Source organism: Aquarana catesbeiana, linkage group LG02, assembly GCF_042186555.1.
Source record: "Aquarana catesbeiana isolate 2022-GZ linkage group LG02, ASM4218655v1, whole genome shotgun sequence".
Taxonomy (NCBI): domain Eukaryota; kingdom Metazoa; phylum Chordata; class Amphibia; order Anura; family Ranidae; genus Aquarana; species Aquarana catesbeiana.
In genome coordinates this window covers 465,912,932-465,934,019 of record NC_133325.1, presented here as the reverse complement: position 1 = coordinate 465,934,019, position 21,088 = coordinate 465,912,932, and the positions used below count along the sequence as shown (strand labels likewise).

At 42.9% G+C, this 21,088-nt stretch overlaps 2 protein-coding genes across 7 annotated transcripts in view; one reads left to right on the top strand and one right to left on the bottom strand.

Moving 5' to 3' along the window:
- LOC141128403 (serine/threonine-protein kinase 38) overlaps positions 1–21,088 on the top strand; it is a 113,735-nt gene that overhangs the window by 50,804 nt on the left and 41,843 nt on the right. For 3 of the 5 annotated variants that reach the window (XM_073615682.1, XM_073615684.1, XM_073615680.1), the window contains exons 2-6: positions 4,105–4,183; positions 8,248–8,383; positions 10,869–10,920; positions 14,482–14,604; positions 15,741–15,824. In XM_073615682.1, the coding sequence (XP_073471783.1) occupies positions 8,253–8,383; positions 10,869–10,920; positions 14,482–14,604; positions 15,741–15,824 (390 nt within the window). In that variant the 5' untranslated portion in view covers positions 4,105–4,183; positions 8,248–8,252. The remainder of the gene's footprint in view (positions 1–4,104; positions 4,184–8,247; positions 8,384–10,868; positions 10,921–14,481; positions 14,605–15,740; positions 15,825–21,088) is intronic. The other 2 variants (XM_073615683.1, XM_073615681.1) reach the window with 1 other exon arrangement.
- The window catches only part of LOC141128405 (large ribosomal subunit protein P2-like), an 866,266-nt gene continuing 865,908 nt past the window's right edge, over positions 20,731–21,088 (bottom strand). For both annotated transcript variants that reach the window (XM_073615687.1, XM_073615686.1), the window contains exon 5: positions 20,731–20,831. In XM_073615687.1, coding sequence (XP_073471788.1) covers positions 20,746–20,831 — 86 coding nt within the window. In that variant the 3' untranslated portion in view covers positions 20,731–20,745. The remainder of the gene's footprint in view (positions 20,832–21,088) is intronic.

Sequence of the window (21,088 nt, the reverse complement as noted above, 5' to 3'; positions counted from 1 at the left end):
GGCAGAAGGTCTTTTATCTTAATGCAATCTATCCATTAAAAAACCACCTGTGTGCAGCAGCCCCCCTAACACTAACCCGAGCCCCATCACAAGTCCCTCGACTGTCCAGGACTCTCCTTCCTGATTAAGAGACAGCAGCAGTGCCATTGGCTCCCCTTGCTGTCAATCAAAGTCAGTTAACCAATGAGGAGAGAGAGGGGTAGGGCCGTACCGTGGCTCTGTGTCTGAAGGGACACACAGAGCTGTGGCTCGGATGCCCCCATAGCAAGCTGCTTGCTGTGGGGCTCTCAACAGGAGGCAGGGGCCAGGAGCTCCAGCGAGGGTACCAAGAAGAGGAGGATCTGGGCTGTTCTGTGCAAAACCACTACACATAGGCAAGTATAACAGGTTTGTTATTTTTAAAGAAAAAAAACGAGACTTTAGTATCACTTCAAGTTAGTTAGTTATTTTTCTTAATCAAAAACAAAAGTAAACATTTCAGTCACGCAATCAGAAGTCTAATGAACAGATCCCCTGTTGAATCAGAGCTGAACTGAATGAACTTTTGTGACATCCTTTTTATCCATTTAAATGTAATGTGAAAACCGCACATGGTCAGTTTTACCCACAGTAACGAAAATCCATAGCCGAGCTTCAGCTCATTCTCCCAACCGTCAGACACACCTCTTTGAAGATGGCCATAGATGATGCACTTTTCTTTTTGCAGGAAAGAAAATTGCTCCTCTGAATCCCTCCCACAGGGCTATTGTATTCTCCCAGCAGCAGCGGGGCGCAGGGAGTAATTGCATGTAAAAATCCGACATGCTGGTTGTACTAAAGTCAATTAATGAATCGACTTGGGTACAATCATCCTGCCCATAGATGGTTCGAATTTCGGCTGGTCCCTGCTAAACCATCTATGGCTGGCTCAACGTGCTTCACTTCTTCGAGCTTAATCGTAGGATATTTATAGAGTTTTGTTACTGTGATTCACATTGACAGTGTGCGGAATTAACATTATGGAGTCCCGATATTGAGTCAGATGTGTCCAAGCAGCAGATTGCACCTGGTACCTGGCTTCATTGTTCATTATGTTTTTTATTTCCTCCAGCTTGTGCCAGGAGGCAAACAGACCCATGTTTGGTCTATGGGCAGGTGGGTGTAAATTGACCTATGCCCTTTTACATCCTGTTAGCTCTGACCTGTCACATTTAGGTCCAAAGAATACAAAAGGCATTACATTTTTTTTTTCCTGGATCTAGACACACACTGAGGTTACTTGATGTAAACTGTGATGCACATCCATTTACATCCACCTGCCTATAGATTAATAGAGCTTACAAACAGATCAGAAAAACTGATAGGTGGATATGATCGGACCACTTGTGTAAAAGGACCAAGCTTTCTGTGGGACTCCCAACACATGAAAATGAAAGGAAAAACCAGACATGCCTCACTGCACCACGCAAGTCTGAACAGTCCTATTGAATAACAATGCTTTTTTATGACTCAGTATAATCCAATGGAAAAGCCACACATGAATGATGTCTTCAAAGGCAAAACGTTAATCAGCCGTCAAGCTTCAGCAAATGATCCCATCCCCAGGGTTACCTCCAACATGTTTCACCTGATGATCTTAATCATAGAAGAACTTGCGTTCCTGCTTCTTATGACGCATGTACTGTTTTGCTCTACAACAAACGCATTGAAATGCAAAGATGTGAATTGTACCTTATTTCCCTTAAAGCGTAACCCATAACAGCTAGATTTAAAAAAAAATCATGTTCTTTAGCAAGGAACATGCATACATACAGCATTGCACCTGTTTTTTCATGCTGGAGGCTGTCATTTTGCTGAAGCCCAGAGCCCCTGAACAGCGGAATATCATAATCTGGAAATAAACCTATCATTTTAACAGTTTTTAAAAAAAAGTTACATTCCTGGAATGCCGGGATTGCTAACTGTCACATTTGCTTTTGTCCTCAACCAAACTTTCAAACCATCAAATGGCTGGTGTCAACTGATCACATGTGCAGCACCATGGCAGTTGTGGATCAAACAGAAGCAGCTTCCTAAAGGCCCTTTCACACTGGGGCGGTTTGCAGGCGCTATTGCATTTAATAATATCACCTGCAAACCGACCTGAAACAGCCGCTGTTGTGCCTCCAGTGTGAAAGCCCCAAGGGCTTTCACACTGGAGCGGTGCGCTAGCAGGACGGGAAAAAAAAGTCCTGCTGGCAGCATCTTCGGAGTGGTGAAGGAGCGGAGTATACACCGCTCCTGCCCATTGAGATCAATGGGACAGCACGGCTATACCGCCGGCAAAACGCCTCTGCAGAGGCGCTTTGCTGTGGTTTTTAACCCTTTCTCGGCTGCTAGCGGGGGGTAAAACCACCCCACTAGCAGCCGAATACCGACGGTAAAGCGCCACTTACAATAGCGGCGCTTTACCGCCATCGCCGCCCCTGCCCCAGTGTGAAAGGGGCCTAAAGGATAGGAGGGTTTATTTCCACTTTAAGGTTGTCAGTTGATTGTCCTCTACAAATTTGTACTAACCATACAAAAATCTCACATCAAACCATTGTCCGCTGCAAATTTACAAGCCTGCCATCCAACATTTGTTGGCCGAAAGTTGGACAATTGACAAAAGGAGCATACTAATGGTAAGATTTTAGGACAACAGTCTGTCAACAGACAGTCCCCTGCCAACACTCGTACCGTGTGTATGAGGCTTTAGACCCCATACACACCATTAGATTTTCTCCAGCATTTTGTCTTTAGATTTACCAAAACCATATAATATGAGGTTAAACCTTAAGAGTTTCAATTTGTATGCACTCAGGCAGGCTCTTGCACTATATGGTTTTGGTAAATCTGAAGACAAAAATCTGCAGAAAATCTAATCGTGCGTATGGGGCTATATAGTACATCCACCTTTGGCAAGGTCTAAGGAAAACAGCAGTGATGGTGTATATTCGATTCCTTCAGATTTGGACTCTGGTTTTCCGGACATTCCAGCCGTGAATCAAAAAAATAAATAAATTAAAGAGCTCCAATAGTGTAAAACCTTCTTAAAGCAGCAGATACAAGAGCTTGATGACAAGTGTGTGTTCTTCCGCCCGACCGGTTTTGTCATGAGTGGACTTCTTCCGGGGCATGGAAAACACTTCCTGTCATCTCTATTTAAGCAAGTAAATCCAGCCATTCCTCGCTTTCACTAGAGTAACCATGCGGCTAAAAACCAAGCCTCGATCTAGACTTAACAGTCAATTCAAGCCTCACTTACAATAGCGTGACTCGAGAGGAGCGAAACTATCGTAGTACACACTGGACGTGACGTCTGTGTGTTTCAAGTGTCCCCATACCTGGAATTAACCACAACTGGAGACCTAAAAACAGATGTGCACTAAAACGAAGTGAAGCGGGACGTGGCTGGAGACTTGTCACATTTAACATTACTAAAAAAATTGGAGAAACAGGACTACAAAATTAAAATAAAAAGCTACTATATAAAGAAATAGATATGAAGTATGTGTGTGTTTATATGTATGTATGTGTATATACAGTGGGGATGGAAAGTATTCAGACCCCCTTAAATTTTTCACTATTTGTTATATTGCAGCCATTTGCAGTCCTTCTGAATACTTTCTGTACTATGCTAGCTGCAGATCAAGCAGAGGCTAAGATGGCAGCTTCCTTGGCTGAACACAATAGGAAGGTTCTGCTTTAATAGAGAATAATCCAATATTTAAAAAAAATGTATACAAATGATGAAATATAATAAAAAAAATTAGTTTGGCGGCACAAAATCTAAAATGGTAAGCCAGTTATAGTTTCTTTTAGCTAGTTATTAATAGTAACGGTGTAGTTTGGACAAGTTGCTGGAAAATATTAGCTACTTTATATGAACTGTAAAGATGTGAGTGACACCGGACCTAATAGTGTTTTTCAACCTATGTTTGCTCTGATATGTAACCTGGGCAGCACCAGATTTGCTAAAGAAAGATTCATTTATTGAATAATCTTTGTTTTTTCAATAGCCTCACTTGTTAATATAATATAGCCATTGTAGCTACCAAGCCTTATTGTGGGAATACCTAAAATATGTTGTTGTTGCCACCACAGGTTCTGCTTTGTATGGGAGTGCCTGCCCACCAGAGAGTGGAGGAACAGACTGTCAACTGCCGTGGGATCCGGGATTAGGGTAAGCTGTACTCTGCATCTCACCACCACTTTGGAAAAGAAGTATTATTTTCTGCATCAATTGAGGGAGGATGAGACATGGATAATTTTTATTTGTAGTCAATCTTCACTTGGAAATACAATAATCCTATCTACCAAGACCTGAGGTGTGCCTTGGCCTGGCTGGTCAGTATGCCTAAAACAGGGCATAGCCTGAATGAATATGTATGAAATATAAATGAAATGATGAAAGTATGGGGGAACGGGTGGGTGCCAACGAAGGATCTGATGGAGGAGGAGGGTTGTAAAGCCCTAAGACTCATCCTACAAATTCAGGCTAGCCTGCGGCCAGCCTTCCAACTTGTAGTCAGAGTCTTCACTTGGAAATACGATAATCCTAACTACCAAGACCTGAGGTGTGCCTTGGCCTGGCTGGTCAGTATGCCTAAAAGAGGGCAAAAAGACACGAAGGTAGGAGTGATGTGAAAGCTACAAAGAAGGGCCAGCAACAACCATCAGTCCAGAAAATGCGAATGCCCAGATGACTACAGAAAAGGGGTTAACGTGTGGCTGCTAAAACGGAGGATCTCCAGCACCCCATGAACCTGATGACAAAGAAGTGACCCCCTGTGCGGGACATGCGAAAGTTGCCTCTAGATGAATATCCAGAAAAGGGGTTTAGGATTTGAGCCTGGTTTGGCAAGTAACCTGGACATAAGAACGAACTGTTTGTAGTGAGAGGATGCATGGGGAGAGGGAGACAGAGCAGACCGAAGGAATGTAGCAGAGAAGAACAAATGCTTTAATCCGACACCGTTACTGTGGTACAGTAATATAACCACAAACCCCTGGCTTATCCATCTATTCTAAAGAAGGGGAAGTTGTAAGCGTGGTAAGAGAGAACTGCCTAGAGCACTAACTGGGAACTGCGCCAAGGGTAAGGGACAGGAAGTTTAAAACATCACTAAAACCTGACCGATAACTGGTAGTCATGCCAAAGAGAACGTCCCTGAATACCCTTGAAGGTTTAGAGGGTGAGCTGCAAAAAAATGGACAGACTGACAGGAGTTTGTAGGTCCTGAAATGCTGTTCACCTGATGGATATTTGATAGAGTTGGCAGACGAGACCAAATTGCCGAGGCAATATGCAGCGAAAGCCGGAGACATGAACCTATGAAACCTTCACACCCTTGGTAGAAGCCCTCGGAATACTCTGGATAAAGAACCATTGGCCAGATCGATTACCTGTGACCAAGCTTGCCCCCAGTTCTACATGCCACTGTAAAGAAATTCCAACATCACCTGCAGGCGTACTGAGAAGAGCAGGAGCCGCAGCTGACACCTCTGCGCAAGCCGAGCGGGCTATGACCCCCTCCATCCTGTCTAACAATTGTTGCATGGACGTAAGAGCGCATTAAGTACCGCATGAATCTGGGTTGAAGAATCATGCATGGAAACATGTACTGCACTGGTGGATGGAAGAGGTTGGGACGAAGTTGGGAATAACCACCTAAAAGTACTGCCCCCCCAGCTGAGGCCGGGAAAGGGGTACACCAGCGATAAAACTCAGCTAGGAGTTGGGTATGGTCCCACCCCCTTAATGATGGGGTGCTACCATGCACTGAACACCTGTGCGGAGGTGGAGGGATGAATGTGAATTGGCCGCTTCTGAAACGCACTATATGCCCTGATCTAAGGAAACACAAACTAGAGAAATGAGAATAGACGACCAACACACGAAACAACAACATCCCTACGTACCTAACAAGTGTAGGTGCAGAAATGACAAGACCAACAGCGCGTGAATGTGAACCTAATGATGACACAACCCTAGGGTATGTAGTGAGCGAACCCGAGCAACCTGCGGCGCCAAGACTGGTAATTAAAAACGAACACTCAGGGCTGATGTACCCACAGACCGTGATGGGTAGACGTACAAGTGTAATGAAATGAGCGTGCATTGTATGACGTATGGTATATGGGTGAGAAGATTGTGGGACGACAAACAATTAAAAACGAAACCTCAGCCCGTATGGGTCCGTAGGTGTGACAGACCCTGGATGTGAACCCTATTTAACAGAAATGCTACGAACAAAATTTAACGACAGGAATGCTATGACCAAAATGCTATGACAGAAAAACAGACAGGTAGCCAAACAAACCCTCAGGCCTAGTGTACCCACAGATTGTGGTGGGTAGACGTACAAGTGTAATGAAATGAGCGTGAATTGTATGATGTATGTTATGCGGGTGAGAAGATTGTGGTATGTTGGCAGAACTGCTATGACAGAACCATGCTAGCGACAGAAACCGCTATGACCGCAACACGCTGCTGACCGAGCTGTGTAGCAGAACATGCTAATGACAGAACTGCTATGACAGAACACGCTGCTTGACCAAGCTGTTGTGACGGAACACGAAATGACAGGAGCACCAATGACAGCCGCTACGGTAGAACACGCTGATGACAAAACTGCTAACACGCTATGACAGAACCACTAAAACAGAAAATAAAACAACATGTCATGTGAAAATAGTCAGAGTTGGGTTATGCCACACAGAGACCTGATATTCCTGCTTACTTAGACCTATTACATTGTGGAATCTTAGGTAAGCACTGCCCATACCCTGCTGTGCTCCAAGCAGCCCCCCCCCCACCCATCCATTCCAGGACAAACTGCTGAACCCCCCCACCTCCTCTCTGATGCCTGGCGTGAGCACCGGGAGGAGTGAGTGTGAGCATGGGGAAAAGTGAGCGGGCGGCTGATGATAATTGATGATGTACTTAGGCGGGTATGGTTATATTGACTGTATATACCTGTATACATATATACTGGCCAGGACAGAGAGCAACAAACACAGAGTAACAGCACCAGGAGGACACAAACCAGCCGCAGAGCAGGCCAAGCATGGAAGCCCTGTCCCCACACGGAGACCAGCAGAATGCACACAACGCCAGGGAGCCAGATCTCCAAGAAGCGGGCGGGCGGCCCCCTGTGGAAACACACACACACACCCCCGGCGGGCGGCCCCCTCATGCAGCCAGAACTGTGCAAAGAGAGGAGCTGGTGGGTGGCCGAACCCCCCCTCCCCCGGCGGAACACCGGGAGAATCCACCCCCACCCCGGAGCTAGACCAGCAAAGAGAGAGGAGCTGGCGGGCGGCCGAATCACTGTACCTATCTGCACTCTAGTGCTACTCCATTTAACTGAGAGCTAAAACATCCCTTTCTATGCTCATGTCCAGGATTACTTTCACTTTAAATAGTCAAAAAACTGTTTAAATTGAAAGTAAACTTGGACATGAGCTTTAAGTTAGATTAGCAGCTGGAGCTTACACAGGGCTGACTATCTACTTGCCTCCATGTGATAAGACTGAGCTGATTACCAAACGCTAATGCTGTCATATGGGGTTAGTCACTTGCTGTGCCATAACCAGAAGTTACTGGTATTTCTATTTCTCCCAGTAGTTAAATGAAGAAGCAGGGGGACAAAAAAGTTGTAAGTAGGTGCTACTAGGCTACTAGGGGGTCAAGCTTAAAAGCAGAATTATTGCTTTGCCTAGCTGCACAAAGAACAGGTTTGCTTTAAAGTGGTTGCTCAAAATCCCGTAGCTGCTGACTTATAATAAAGGGACCCTTACCTCTCCAGGGATCCAGCGCTGTCCTCACCAAAGGCTAGTTCTTCACTATCCTTCGGGTTCCCGGTGTCTGCATCCTAACTGGGTAGCCAACTATGCTGCTTTTGGCTCTACAGCTGATTCCCCACTGCGCATGCGCAAGTCACGCTCTGCTTTGGGAATGGTCCCTCAGTCTTTTGGGACCTGTGACGTGTCCCAGAAGACAGCAGGGAGGAGGAGGAGCAGGAGAACAACGTCCACTTGGATCACCTGTCAAAACTAGGTAGGCACTTCCCTCCCTCAAATGACATGTCAAATATGGGAGGTGGGGGGGGGGTGGAGAACATAAAACGGAATTTCCCCTTTGGGTGAAGTTCTGCTTTGTTTTCTTGTTGCAGTGAGGTTCATATGTTGTGCAGACCATGAAGCTTTGTGAACTTTACCATCTGACTGTTTTATATTTAACAGCAGCAATGGCGATGACTGAACAAACACAGTGTTTTCCAATGAGCAACCACACAAAGGAGCGTGTCACCATGACGAAGATGACCTTGGAAAACTTCTACAGTAACCTCATCGCACAGCATGAGGAACGAGAACTAAGGTGATTCTACATCTCTTTTATCTTTAGATCTGTAGCTGGAGAAACATCAGAGAAAAGGTTACATTTTTTTTTTTTTTGTTTATCCTGACTCTGATGTCCTTTCTGCCCAAGCCATCGCAATGCACTTGTCTCTCTCTTACCTAATCCACAGAAGCTTTTAGTTGTTCAAAATGTTATAAAAAAAAATGATCATCATGTGAGCATCCAGGAACTTCATATTCCATCATTCACTACCTTACTGCATCACAGAATAGGGTGTGTTTTACCACTCTGGACCACACTTCAAACCTTACTATACCAGCTCTATTTTCCACACACGTTCCTATTTCTTCCATCATCAACTATGTAGTGAACACCAACTATGCCTGATTTCATAGAGATTGAATGGATTGTTCAGGTGGGTTCTTTTATTACATAGTTTTGGTAAATCTAAAGGAAATTGTACAGAGATTGCACAATCAGACTGCATAGTGTATGGCCAACTTTATACAAGTACATGGGAGGAAGACGTTCAGCTGTCAATGTTGTTGTAATCCAGGTCCAGCTCACACAACCTAGCGGGAGTGTGTTTCATTTTGAAGCATTTTTTCCATTGCATGCAAAGGGCTGCCCATTGATTTATCACGGTGTGGATGCACCATTTCTCAAATAAGACACAGGGGGCAGTCACACTGTTACAGGTGACCCCAGCCCATACTCCCCTAATGGTTCTGGGGAGCGGTTGTATTCTAGAACCTGGGACCACTAATTTAGGGTTGTCATCCTCCTGAGTCTTTTGCTGGTTTAACCGAAGTCCTCCTTCATGTTCGCATTTACCTCTCAGGACTTTTTGACTGTATGTGCTCAGTTATTGGGACATCCTGCCCGCAGAGGCTTGAAATGTGCTCCAGCGCCTTTCTCTGCACAGTTTCTCTGACTTTCCTAAAACCCTAGACCTTTGGTCCCTGTCTCCATCTCTGACAGTCTCATTGGAGAAAGACTGCTGGGACTCTAAATCTATTTTTGATGCACCACAGAGGTTTGAGCACTAGAGTGTTCCTCATCTTGTTTGTGGCAGGCAGAAATCCTGACTGACAAAGCTTTGAATTAGAGCACAAACAGATTCTAACACGAGTCCCTGCACCCTTTTCTAGATCTGTTTCTAGATTCCAACAAGTGGCATACCTGACATAGGCAGACTTTTGCAACCTCTACAACTATGTTGCAGTTTCTCGAACAATTAACGGCTTTAAGGGCTCGTTTACACTTGCTTTGGCTTTAACACACATTAAGGTTTACACTTGCTTCAAAACAAGGCTTCAGACAGGCTTTATTAAAGCTCTCTGAATGCCAGTCAAAGCTCCTGTCACTAAATAAAATGGTTAGCTTACAATCCTGTTTACGCCTTGCTTTTGCTTTGCTTCGGCTTCGCTTCAGACCCATGTAGCTTTAGCGGTGCTTCAAAATGTCTTCAAAGACTCCATAGAAGTCTATGTCAAAGCTCGCTTGAAGCCCCACCAGCTAACCATTTTGATTAGTGACAGGGGCTTTGACTGGCATTCAGAGAGCTTTAAAATTGTCTAGGCCTCAAAAGGGCCAGGCTCCTTCTCCAGCTCAACCATCTCTACCATATTATTTCCACTGCAGCAATGGCAGACATTGTTGCAGTACTGATGTTCTAGGCATGAAATGACTTACACTTAATGCTTCTTTATATAAAAGCATGCTTAAATGGCTTCAGTATGTTTAAACTGACTTGCTTTTTTGGCATCTACCAGGACCATCCTTACTTGATTTTTCTGTCACCTCCTAACAGTAATTTCTGTTGCCAGTTCACAACGGAGGTCTTCAGTGGGGCTGATCTGCCTGTGTAGTGTTTACTTTTCCTCTCTGTTGGTGGGCATATATCGGGCATGAACTGAAAGAAACACAATTCAAACTCTACTTCTTGTATAGCAACTCTGTGGGGAGTGTTTGACACAGCTGCTAGAGCCTAGTCTACCAACCTGCATATGAAATACAATCTTAAAACAAAGGATCAGCAAACAAGTAAATGAAGTTACATTACACATTTCTGTCAGGTAAACAACGTGGCTAGACAGATTATTTTCTGAAGGTTAGAAAAACTTTTACCTATGATTGTCCGCAGTTCTACACAGTTACTCTGTTTTAAAAGAAATGATAATGAAGTATATTATTATGATTATTATTATTTATTATGATGCAGTAATCATCACAGCATATTCTTTTCGCTTGTCTTGTTCTGTACATAACACTTGTAATACATTTTTTTTTAATGCATTTTTAACTATATATTTTAACTATATACAGTAGTATTGAGCTAGACTGGAAGCAAGTCACAGGTAATTCTTTACTGTCGCAAGTCATTTGTGTGACCACTGAGAAAAAGCGGACCGTGCCACATAATAAGCCTTTTTATGGTATAGTGAAAATGAATGAAACAACAGTGTACATTATGTCTCAGATTTCTCCTTTCTGTTTTTAGACAGAAGAGGCTGGAAAAAGTGATGGAAGAGGAAGGCCTTCGGGATGAAGAGGTAAAGAAAACGATATACCTACAGTAATTACTTGAATTAATTATAAATAAACATCTCTGGATCAAATGACTGCATCTCCTTCACTTCTGATAAAATCTTTGTAACATGCACACTGCTGAACTAGAAGATCTTCCCATCTGCTCCTTTTTATTGGTTGAAAGAAAAAGTAGAAATTCCTTTAAATCTCATGCAAAGTAAAATACCTGTGTGAGTACCCTCAGATGAAAGCTTCCAAGGTAAAACCCCAGGCCCCATACTATTTCTCGGACAGTGAATGCTATTCATACTGAGCGACACACATTTTATTTCTGCAAAACAATACAACATTTTATTGTCAAAAAAATCGGGGTAGTATACGATTTCTCTTCAGTGAATATGCCAGCATGGGCAGCACACTCCTATTTTGCCTAGCTTTGTATACTTTTATGCTACACATCTCTGCTGGTGCCTAAAGCAGAACCATCTTAGCTTTGTATGAGGTTTAACCTTAAACTGCATAGAGGGCTCTTTACTGTAAGAGCAGCAAAGAAGTGGAATTCCCTTCCACAGGCTGCGGTCTCAGCGGGGAGCATCGAACGACCGCAACATACGTAATACTGACATATAATCACACACATAGGTTGAACTTGATGGGCTTGTGTCTTTTTTTTCAACCTCACCTACTATGTATGCTCAACAGCAAATGCAGCTGAGGCATGTCGTTGTTGAAAAGCAAAATCTTGTGCGTGATGGGTTTGACTAAAATGTAAAGGCTTGTGGGTTCAGACTTAAAGCGCTAGTAAAGTCCGATTTTTTTTTTTTTTTTTTTTTTTTTTTTTTTTTTTTTCCCATTTGTATTTGCAGGTAAGCCTATGATAAGTCTTATCATAGGCTTACCTGTGGGTACAGTGGATATTTCCTAAACATGCACTGTTCAGGAGGCACTCACATTTGTAGCAGCCGTTGACATTGCTGGCGCATGTGCACTTTACTGACGCTTTAATGCTAAACATCTACATTGTACACACAGAAAAGCTGGATTTTTTTTTTTTTATCATAATGAAAGTGCCACATCCCTCCTATATAAGGAAAACTAGTATTGGTACACATGGGACCAGAAGCACAAATATATGTAAAAATATATCATTTTTATTTCAAACATCAATAAAAACAGAAAACCTTAAAATGCAATGGCTGGCCTCTTCCTCTAAGGTTTATGCTCCTCTAATGTATAAGATTGTCTACTTTTTTAATAACATGAAATACAAGGTGGTCACCATATTCTGTCAAATTTTGACAGAAGTCCACATGTGGAAACCCAAAACGTTTCAATAATCATCTTCAGGGGTGTTAGTAGTGGTCTGTATAACAAGGATCCAATATACACATGGAACCAGCCTATCTGTAAAAAGCAAGGTTCCAAAGAATTGCCACCAGGTCCAACAAGGAAGACCGGCGTAAGTCCCCTCTTAAATCAAATGCTGTAACAGGCCCACAACTCCTAGTAACCTATTTTAAGATCCTCAACAGTTTGATCTATTTTTATATCCTCAATGGTGCAATCTATTTTTAGATCCTGGGTTCAACTGACTAAAGGGGCACACTAACCCTGGTGTCGTTTCCCCCCCCCCCCCCTTTAAGTGGCAGTTAGCTGGCAAAATAAATGGTCACCTCAAATGAAACAAATGGTCCACAGTTCCTCAAATCAAGCCTGTAGTTGAACGATATACAGTGTGTAGGAAAGTGTGTTCAGACAGAATGGCACCCTGTAAATTTTATTTTTGTAATAAACTGTTTATTTGTATTGTGTTATCTCTGAGGTGCAATTTAAGCCCCATCTTTATGTACCCTCATCCTACCTAGATGCCTGATGGGTTAAGGGAGTTTGGTTTTACTTTCACATAATTTAATTACATTTTTCACTTGAAGCTTGTTTGCATGTAAACGATCCTCTCAACTTGCCTTCAGTGTGGCTGTTGGCTACTATTTCCTGTTTTACCTGCTATGTGCTGGGTGATAGCTCAGCTCTGACCTGGTTACAAGAGCAGGAAGTTCTTAGCTTCTAATGCAAGTAAACTCTGCCACTCCCCTGCTCTTTGCTCTGCCCTTCTGATCCATTGATCATCCTCCTGCAGTTCCTCCCTTGAAACGGAGAAAACTGACAGTGGCGTGAGACATTAGTGGAGAAGATTTTATGACCGGTGTGCTTTGCCTCTGTCTGCACCACTGAACTTTTAAACTGCTGGTCTGCATCCGTCAACTCCTGCCCAGGAGATATGGGCACTGAGAGCATAGTATGACATCTCAGTTAAACAGACTTGTGTCTTTCACTCCTGTACTTGGATCAACTGATCAGCATCCTGCAGCTTCTAGCTGTCAAGGAGTTCCATGTAACAGTGCTTCAGTGCATTAAGTTGCTATTTCCCTGCTGTACCTCTCCCTGCTCCCCTGATCCTTGCTTGATTTACTCAGTTCACTTAAAAGATACAACCGCAAAGATCTTAGTGATGGCAGTGAAACTTCAGTTTAAAAAAAAAGTTCTTGTTATGAAGCTCTGTTATGAAAAAAATGTAAATATAGAATTCATGAAGTGACGGGGAGGAAGTGATTGTGATCAATCTATCTCTAGTATGGTTATTTTACTAGCTGATGTACTTACATGCAAAAAGGACAAGGAACTCCTCTGTTTTCTTGTTATCACTCATAAAAACACCCACAACACCACCCAGCAGGGTCTTACCTTGGCCGCCATTGCTATGGAAACTGAGTCCCGATGAACAGATGAATATCTCCTTATATTGAGCTGATAACACCGTTCCTTACCTGTGCCAAAATTCTGAGCAGTTATCAGCCCTGCCTGAGTTTCCTCCCTTTGACTACAGAACACCTCCACTTTGTTGTGGGGATTAAGAGGGAAAATGTTCTGTAGTCAGGAGCAGGGCCCTTCCTACCCTTTTTTTATTGAATTGCATTGTTGCTGTACTGTTTCTGTACTGTATATTGTAAAGCGCTGTGCAAACTGTTGGTGCTTTATAAATCCTGTATAATAATAGTCCATTGGAGAATTAGGTGGGGCCAGCAACTCTACCTTGGATTTCAGTGCAGCAAAAGCAAACCTCAAATACATTCATAAGAGTTCTCTAGGTACATTTGTGTTTATTAGTGATTGACAACAAAAATGTCTTTGGACAATGTGTAATTTTAAATTGCTTTGTTTTAACTCCTTTTCACCAAAGTTATATAAATGATGCATAAATGTGTTGTCACTCACAGACCACATCAGTAAAGATTTGTAAAATTAAGTTCAGTATAGCAGAATATCAATTTCAATTCTATTAAACGATGATTCCCATTTTACAAGAGCTTTCACATTTTAGCAGTTTCTCTACAATCTACTAGATTTTAGTTGGAATAAATGTAAATGTTCAAAAGCCACCTTTTGCTGAAAGGTTTAGACTTGCTAATTAAACTCTGTTCAAACACCCTCCCCATAATTGCCCCTTAATTAAAAAAAAATAATAATAATACATGTTTGCATATTGACTTTTTTTTTAATCAAAACTTTTTTTTTTATATATACAGAAAAAAATGAGGAGATCAGCACATGCCCGAAAAGAAACAGAATTTCTTCGGCTAAAAAGGACGCGGTTGGGGCTAGAGGATTTTGAGTCTTTGAAAGTAATTGGAAGAGGAGCTTTTGGAGAGGTAAGACTAGTTAGGTAACCCTTCCAAACTCTACTAAAGGTTTGACAATTAGTAACGATTACTTATTCTGCTGCCTGTGCCACAGCCCTTTTGTTCTGTTGCAGAGCTATGGTGCCTGATGAATTTTCAGTATCTGATGCTTCTGGGCGTGTCAGATGCCCGATGATTCTCCTCTGTGCTCTGTTTTCATCCCCTTGCCCCTTCACCACTACAGAACAACAGTAATGACGTAGTGGCTGACAGCAGGAATCCCTGTGCAGCAGGGATCATGCACAAGTTTTTTTCAGTCACCGTACCAATTTTTATCGAAGTGAAGATTGGTAGCGAGGACCGTTAAGAACTATTAGGGGTCGACTGATATTATTTTTTCAGGCCCGATACCGATTCTTTTCGCCTTTCAGGCCAATAGCCGGTATCAGGTGCTGATATTTTGTACATCACTGTCACCTGCCCCCCAGATGCAGCGTGTTACTTGCCACATTCACCTGCCCCCCAGATGCAGCGTGTCACTTGCCACGGTCACCTGCCCCCCAGGTGCAGAGCAGCATGTCACTTGCCATGGTCACCAGCCCCCAGGTGCCGCGTGTTACTTGCACACAGCAGTGATGTGAGGAGGGCAGTGATAGATGTCATCTCTGCTGCCTGTCGCAATGCTGACTGAAATTGGCAGAAACTGCAGTGAGTGCCGCACGGGGGACAGGGGGAGAAGGTCTGACCAATATCGGCACATTTCTGACCGATTAATTAGAAAAATGTGAAAATCTGCCCTTCTCATCGGTCGACCCCACTAAGATAAATTGTGTGTGTGTATGTATATATATATATATATATATATATATATATATATATATATATATATATATATATATATATATATATATATATATATATATATATATATATATATATATATAAAATTTTTTTTGTTTTAAACAGAGTGGGGAAAAGTTCCAATTTATGTTGCTTTCTTGGCAATCATTCAGGAGCTATATCCTAACTTCCTGTGTGGTCGCCATGTGGGCAGGGAGGAGAACATGCACATTAGAGACAATAAAAGTAGTCTTTTTTAGTACAATAGAGAAGAGTTGGAAAAGTTGTTTGACCTTGACTCATATGTTTTATTTTTTTTTCATTAGGTTCGGCTAGTTCAAAAGAAAGACACTGGCCATGTATATGCAATGAAAATTTTGCGTAAGGCAGACATGCTTGAGAAAGAACAGGTAACCTTCTGAATTATGTATATTAAAAGCCCTTCTCTCTTTACATTTGGAAAGTATATTTTTTATGTTGGCATTAAATATAAAGACAATGTGCTTACTGTAAATTCTGTTTCTAGCCAAATACAAAAGCAAAGGTTTGTTTATTGCACATCTTGTTCAGTAATGATGTATTTAGTTTCTCAACCTTACGTTGAGTATTTAAATGCCTTTTCTACATTGTAAAGGCTGGTTTATGCTTAAAGTGGTTGTAAAGGCTGAAGGTTTTTTATCCTGCTTGATCCAGCCATGTGCATGAGAGCCTCGGCTGTTTTGGGACTCCCTCTCATTGGCTGAGACAGCAGCGGGGGTCATTGGCTACCACTGCTGTCAATCACAGCAGAGCTTGGGAGCAAGTGCCCCCATAGCAAGCAGCTTGCTATTGGGGGCACTGGTCAAGAAGGGGGGGGGGGGGGGGGGCAGAAGCAACGGCAGGGGACCTGAGAAGAAGAGGATTGGGGCTGCTCTGTGCAAAACCATTGCCCAGAGCAAGTAAGTATAACATGTTTGTTTGTTTGTTTGTTTTTTTTTTTTTTTCTTTTCTTTTCTTTTTTTTTTTTTTTTTTTTTTAAAGCCGAGCCTTTAATACCACTTTACCTTTTACCTACCTGTTCCACCATTTTCTTGCCTTTTTTGTTTTACCTACCTTTTTTCACCCACATGTGTTTACATGGGCATAGAAAATGTTCTTCTTTGCTATATACTCTGTGTAGCACCCTCTACCTTAGGTAGGTAGGTGCTGGAGTAGTGTTTTGTGTTTTTACTGTCAGTGCAGATAAATTTAGGCAGGCCTAGCTGTGAGTTTTGCCTGTTTGTTTTTGATCTGGGGCAGGGGAGTGGTTTAGTGTAGCAGCAGGTGACTGACATGTGCCTCAGCTCTTTGGCACCTCCTTTGTTTCCAGTGAGGTGGTTCTGGAGAAGAGGCAGGGTAGAGTGCTGGAGTGACATGAGGTGTATTTGGGTGCCCTGACCATGGGGGCACCGCTATATTTGTAATATACATGCATACAGTGGGGACGGAAAGTATTCAGACCCCCTTAAATGTTTCACTCTTTGTTATATTGCAGCCATTTGCTAAAATCATTTAAGTTCATTTTTTTTCCTCATTAATCTACACACAGCACCCCATATTGACAGAAAAACACAGAATTGTTGACATTTTTGCAGATTTATTAAAAAAGAAAAACTGAAATATCACATGGTCCTAAGTATTCAGACCCTTTGCTGTGACACTCATATATTTAACTCAGGTGCTGTCCATTTCTTCTGATCATCCTTGAGATGGTTCTACACCTTCATTTGAGTCCAGCTGGGTTTGATTATACTGATTGGACTTGATTAGGAAAGCCACACACCTGTCTATATAAGACCTTACAGCTCACAGTGCATGTCAGAGCAAATGAGAATCATGAGGTCAAAGGAACTGCCTGAAGCGCTCAGAGACAAAATTGTGTCAAGGCACAGATCTGGCCAAGGTTACAAAAAAATTTCTGCTGCACTCAAGGTTGTAAGAGCACAGTGGCCTCCATAATCCTTAAATGGAATACCTTTGGGACGACCAGAACCCTTCCTAGAGCTGGCCGTCCGCCCAAACTGAACTATCGGGGGTGAAGAGCCTTGGTGAGAGAGGTAAAGAAGAACCCAAAGATCACTGTGGCTGAGCTCCAGAGATGCAGTCGGGAGAATGTTGTAGAACGTCAACCATCACTGCAGCCCTCCACCAGTCGGGGCTGTATGGCAGAGTGGCCCGACGGAAGCCTCTCCTTAGTGCAAGACACATGAAAGCCCGCATGGAGTTTGCTAAAAAAAAACACCTGAAGGACTCCAAAATGGTGAGAAATAAGATTCTCTGGTCTGATGAGACCAAGATAGAACTTTTTGGCCTTAATTCTAAGCGGTATGTGTGTGAAGAAAACCAGGCACTGCTCATCACCTGTCCAATACAGTCCCAACAGTGAAGCATGGTGGTGGCAGCATCATGCTGTGGGGGTGTTTTTCAGTTGCAAGGACAGGGCGACTGGTTGCAATAGAGGGAAAGATGAATGCGGCCAAGTACAGGGATATCCTGGATGAAAACCTTCTCCAGAGTGCTCTGGGCCGAAGGTTTACCTTCCAACAAGACAATGACCCTAAGCACACAGCTAAAATAAGAAAGAAATGGCTTCACAACAACTCCGTGACTGTTCTTGAATGGCCCAGCCAGAGCCCTGACTTAAACCCAATTGAGCATCTCTGGAGAGACCTAAAAATGGCTGTCCACCAATGTTTACCATCCAACCAGACAGAACTGGAGAGGATCTGCAAGGAGGAATGGCAGAGGATCCCCAAATCCAGGTGTGAAAAACTTGTTACATCTTTCACAAAAAGACTCATGGCTGTATTAGATCAAATCTTCTACTAAATACTGAGCAAAGGGTCTGAATACTTAGGACCATGTGATATTTCAGTTTTTCTTTTTTAATAAATCTGCAAAAATGTCAACAATTCTGTGTTTTTCTGTCAATATGGGGCGCTGTGTATACATTAATGAGGAAAAAAAATGAACTTAAATGATTTTAGCAAATGGCTGCAATATAACAAAGAGTGAAAAATTTAAGTGGGTCTGAATACTTTCTGTCCCCATTGAACAGTATATGTGCAATGATTGGTGAAAATTGGTGCAAAGATTTTCCACAATGTTTGATGGACAACAATCTAAGCACCAGCAGATTAAGGTTAGCTGTCACTGGGACAGGTCAACTGAGCAGGTAACACCTGCATAGTTTCCCAATGGTTTCTCAATACAGTAATGCTAAACTCTGGTTAAAAGAAATATTTTCTATTCGTTTGTACACTTAACTCAAAAAAGTACCTTTTTTATTGCTCTCAGTATCCTTCAGGTCTCCAAATTCCTTTTTTTCTGTTGTCATCCAACCTCTGTTAGAGGGTGGCTGTGTTTGTTCTCCTTGGTCCAACTGTATGTGGGTGGTAGCCACCATCTCTTGCTTGTACCCAAGGTGGACTGGGCACTATTGACTATGGGATATGTAGTGTCCATAGAGCAGTGCACAAGACCACAATGAACGTGTACTGCTCATTACAAATAAACAGAAGGGAGGAGGAAAATGAGAGGTTACCGAAGACATTATATGGAGGCAGAAAAACACAGTAAGAAACAGATTACAGGTCAATTAAGTTTTATATTTATTTCTCCTAGGAGGTATCTTACCAAGGTCTTGGACCTTGAAATAGTATTTGGAGTTGTATCTTCTTCTACTTTAGTGTTAGTGTATCCACTTTTTAGGAAGGTAACCCCATTGCAGTACAAATTATGGAATATGTATGAAAGTTGACACTGGGGAGTACAGTTATATGTCAATACTCCACTCTCATAGTTGTGCATTCCTAAATTGCAGACCAGACCATTTATGATGCAACTATTTATGACGGCCTTCTCAGAAGTCCTTTGAAAAATCTGAGCTAATTAAGGTTTATGAAGCCTCTGCATGTTTTCTAAGTTGATTCTAGCTTTGTGTTGAATGCACCGACTTCCAGTACAGACAGATTTTAATCAGACTATCTTGTTACTGACTTTAGAATTTTGGAGAAATGATGGTGGCATTATGCTCAGCACCACTTCTTTTCGCCCCACGCAGTTTGGGGTTTGTCAGACCTTGCTATCCTTTGTAGTTTTTATTTATTTTGATGTAAACAAATGAAATTGTAATATTTTTTATAATGGAGTTGGCCGATGTGGATTGTGTATGTAGCAAGGTCCAAGGCCTCCTCTAGACTGAGAACCTTTTAGAGCTCAAACCTGATGACATCCTTCCGTACAGAGTGGGTTGTGAGGCATATTGGGTGTAATGAAAGTTGGATTCATGGGCGCCAGACAGAACTTTGGGAGAGAGGGTTTGGGTCAGGCCTCCCTTAGGCAGTTGCAACTTTAATTGGCAGACTCTGAGACTTCTATAAGAGGACAGCCATGCAGGGAAAGCATCCAGCAAGATGCCACATCTGCATGTGTAGGAATGCTGTCTCCTATGGCAACAGTCTTTAACAGTTTCTAACACAAAGTGTAACAGTTCCTTCACTTCCACTACAATCACTACTTGTAGTTCTTTAACCCACTGAGCTCCCTGTCTCTCTCACTAGACTAGGTGATTCACTGCCACTGAATCCCTTGAGCTCTTCCAATCTTCACTGTAATATTTTCCGCAAGTGTCACACCGCTTCTCTGCTGGGTCCCTAGCTTGGCACTTTAGATACTTCTCAAGCTTCACCCCACTGGCCTGCTCGGTCCCTGGCTTGACACACAAGGCTGCTCTGCAAGCATCACCTCCCCTGGCTGGGTCCCTGGCTTGATACCCAACTGAATTTTCCTGATTCTTTACCATCCCCAGTTGGTGAGAATTCTGCTCCGGTACTTCAGTTATTCACTGTGGTCGCTGGTAAGAACATGGTTGGTCCCTTAGTGGCGACAGGTTCTCCGGCCGGCAGAACCATCACCTGTGGTTGGACTGCAAGCCGCAATCCCAACCCTGTGCTGCTCTCTTGTATCTGGATAGGCCCTCAGACAGCCTAGCAGCTGTATGTGCCCAGAATAGGCCCAAACTCCGGCCTAGCAGCCCAGGCAATACAACACGCTTCCACTTAGCTGTCCAGGCAGCAGAACACTGATCACCTGACTCCACCCAAATATATAGGTTCTCCCAGCAGGCCAAGGGATTTAAGAAACCCCCTGCCCATTGGCTGAGACACCCCATATACTCCTAATCTGTCCTTGCTTTGCTCTTGTCTTATCTAATGCTACCAGGTACCCGGCCACCTAGCGGCAGAAGAGAGAAGTGCAGCAATTCTAGACTTAGAGTGAACTCAATTGATCCCTAACAATGAGCCAAGGTAACTACACCTGGCAAGTAAATTTAGGAGCAACCCTGCCTAAACACCAGGGTGCTACATGTACAATTGTTTTTTTTTTTTTCTTTTCAGTTTCTCATTACTACAAGTGATTGTCAGAGTAACCTTTTTACAAATACAGTATACATTTCCTGATAGCTGTCAAAAATAGTTGTAGCTTTGAGGTGAATTGTGTTCATCTTATTGTGTGTACACAACTGAGATCTATTAGAGCCCTTTCACACTGGGGCGGGGGCGGCGTCGGCGGTAAAACGCTGCTATTATTAGCGCGTTTTACCATCGGTATGCGGCCGCTAGCGGGGCGGTTTCACCCCCCGCTAGCGGCCGAG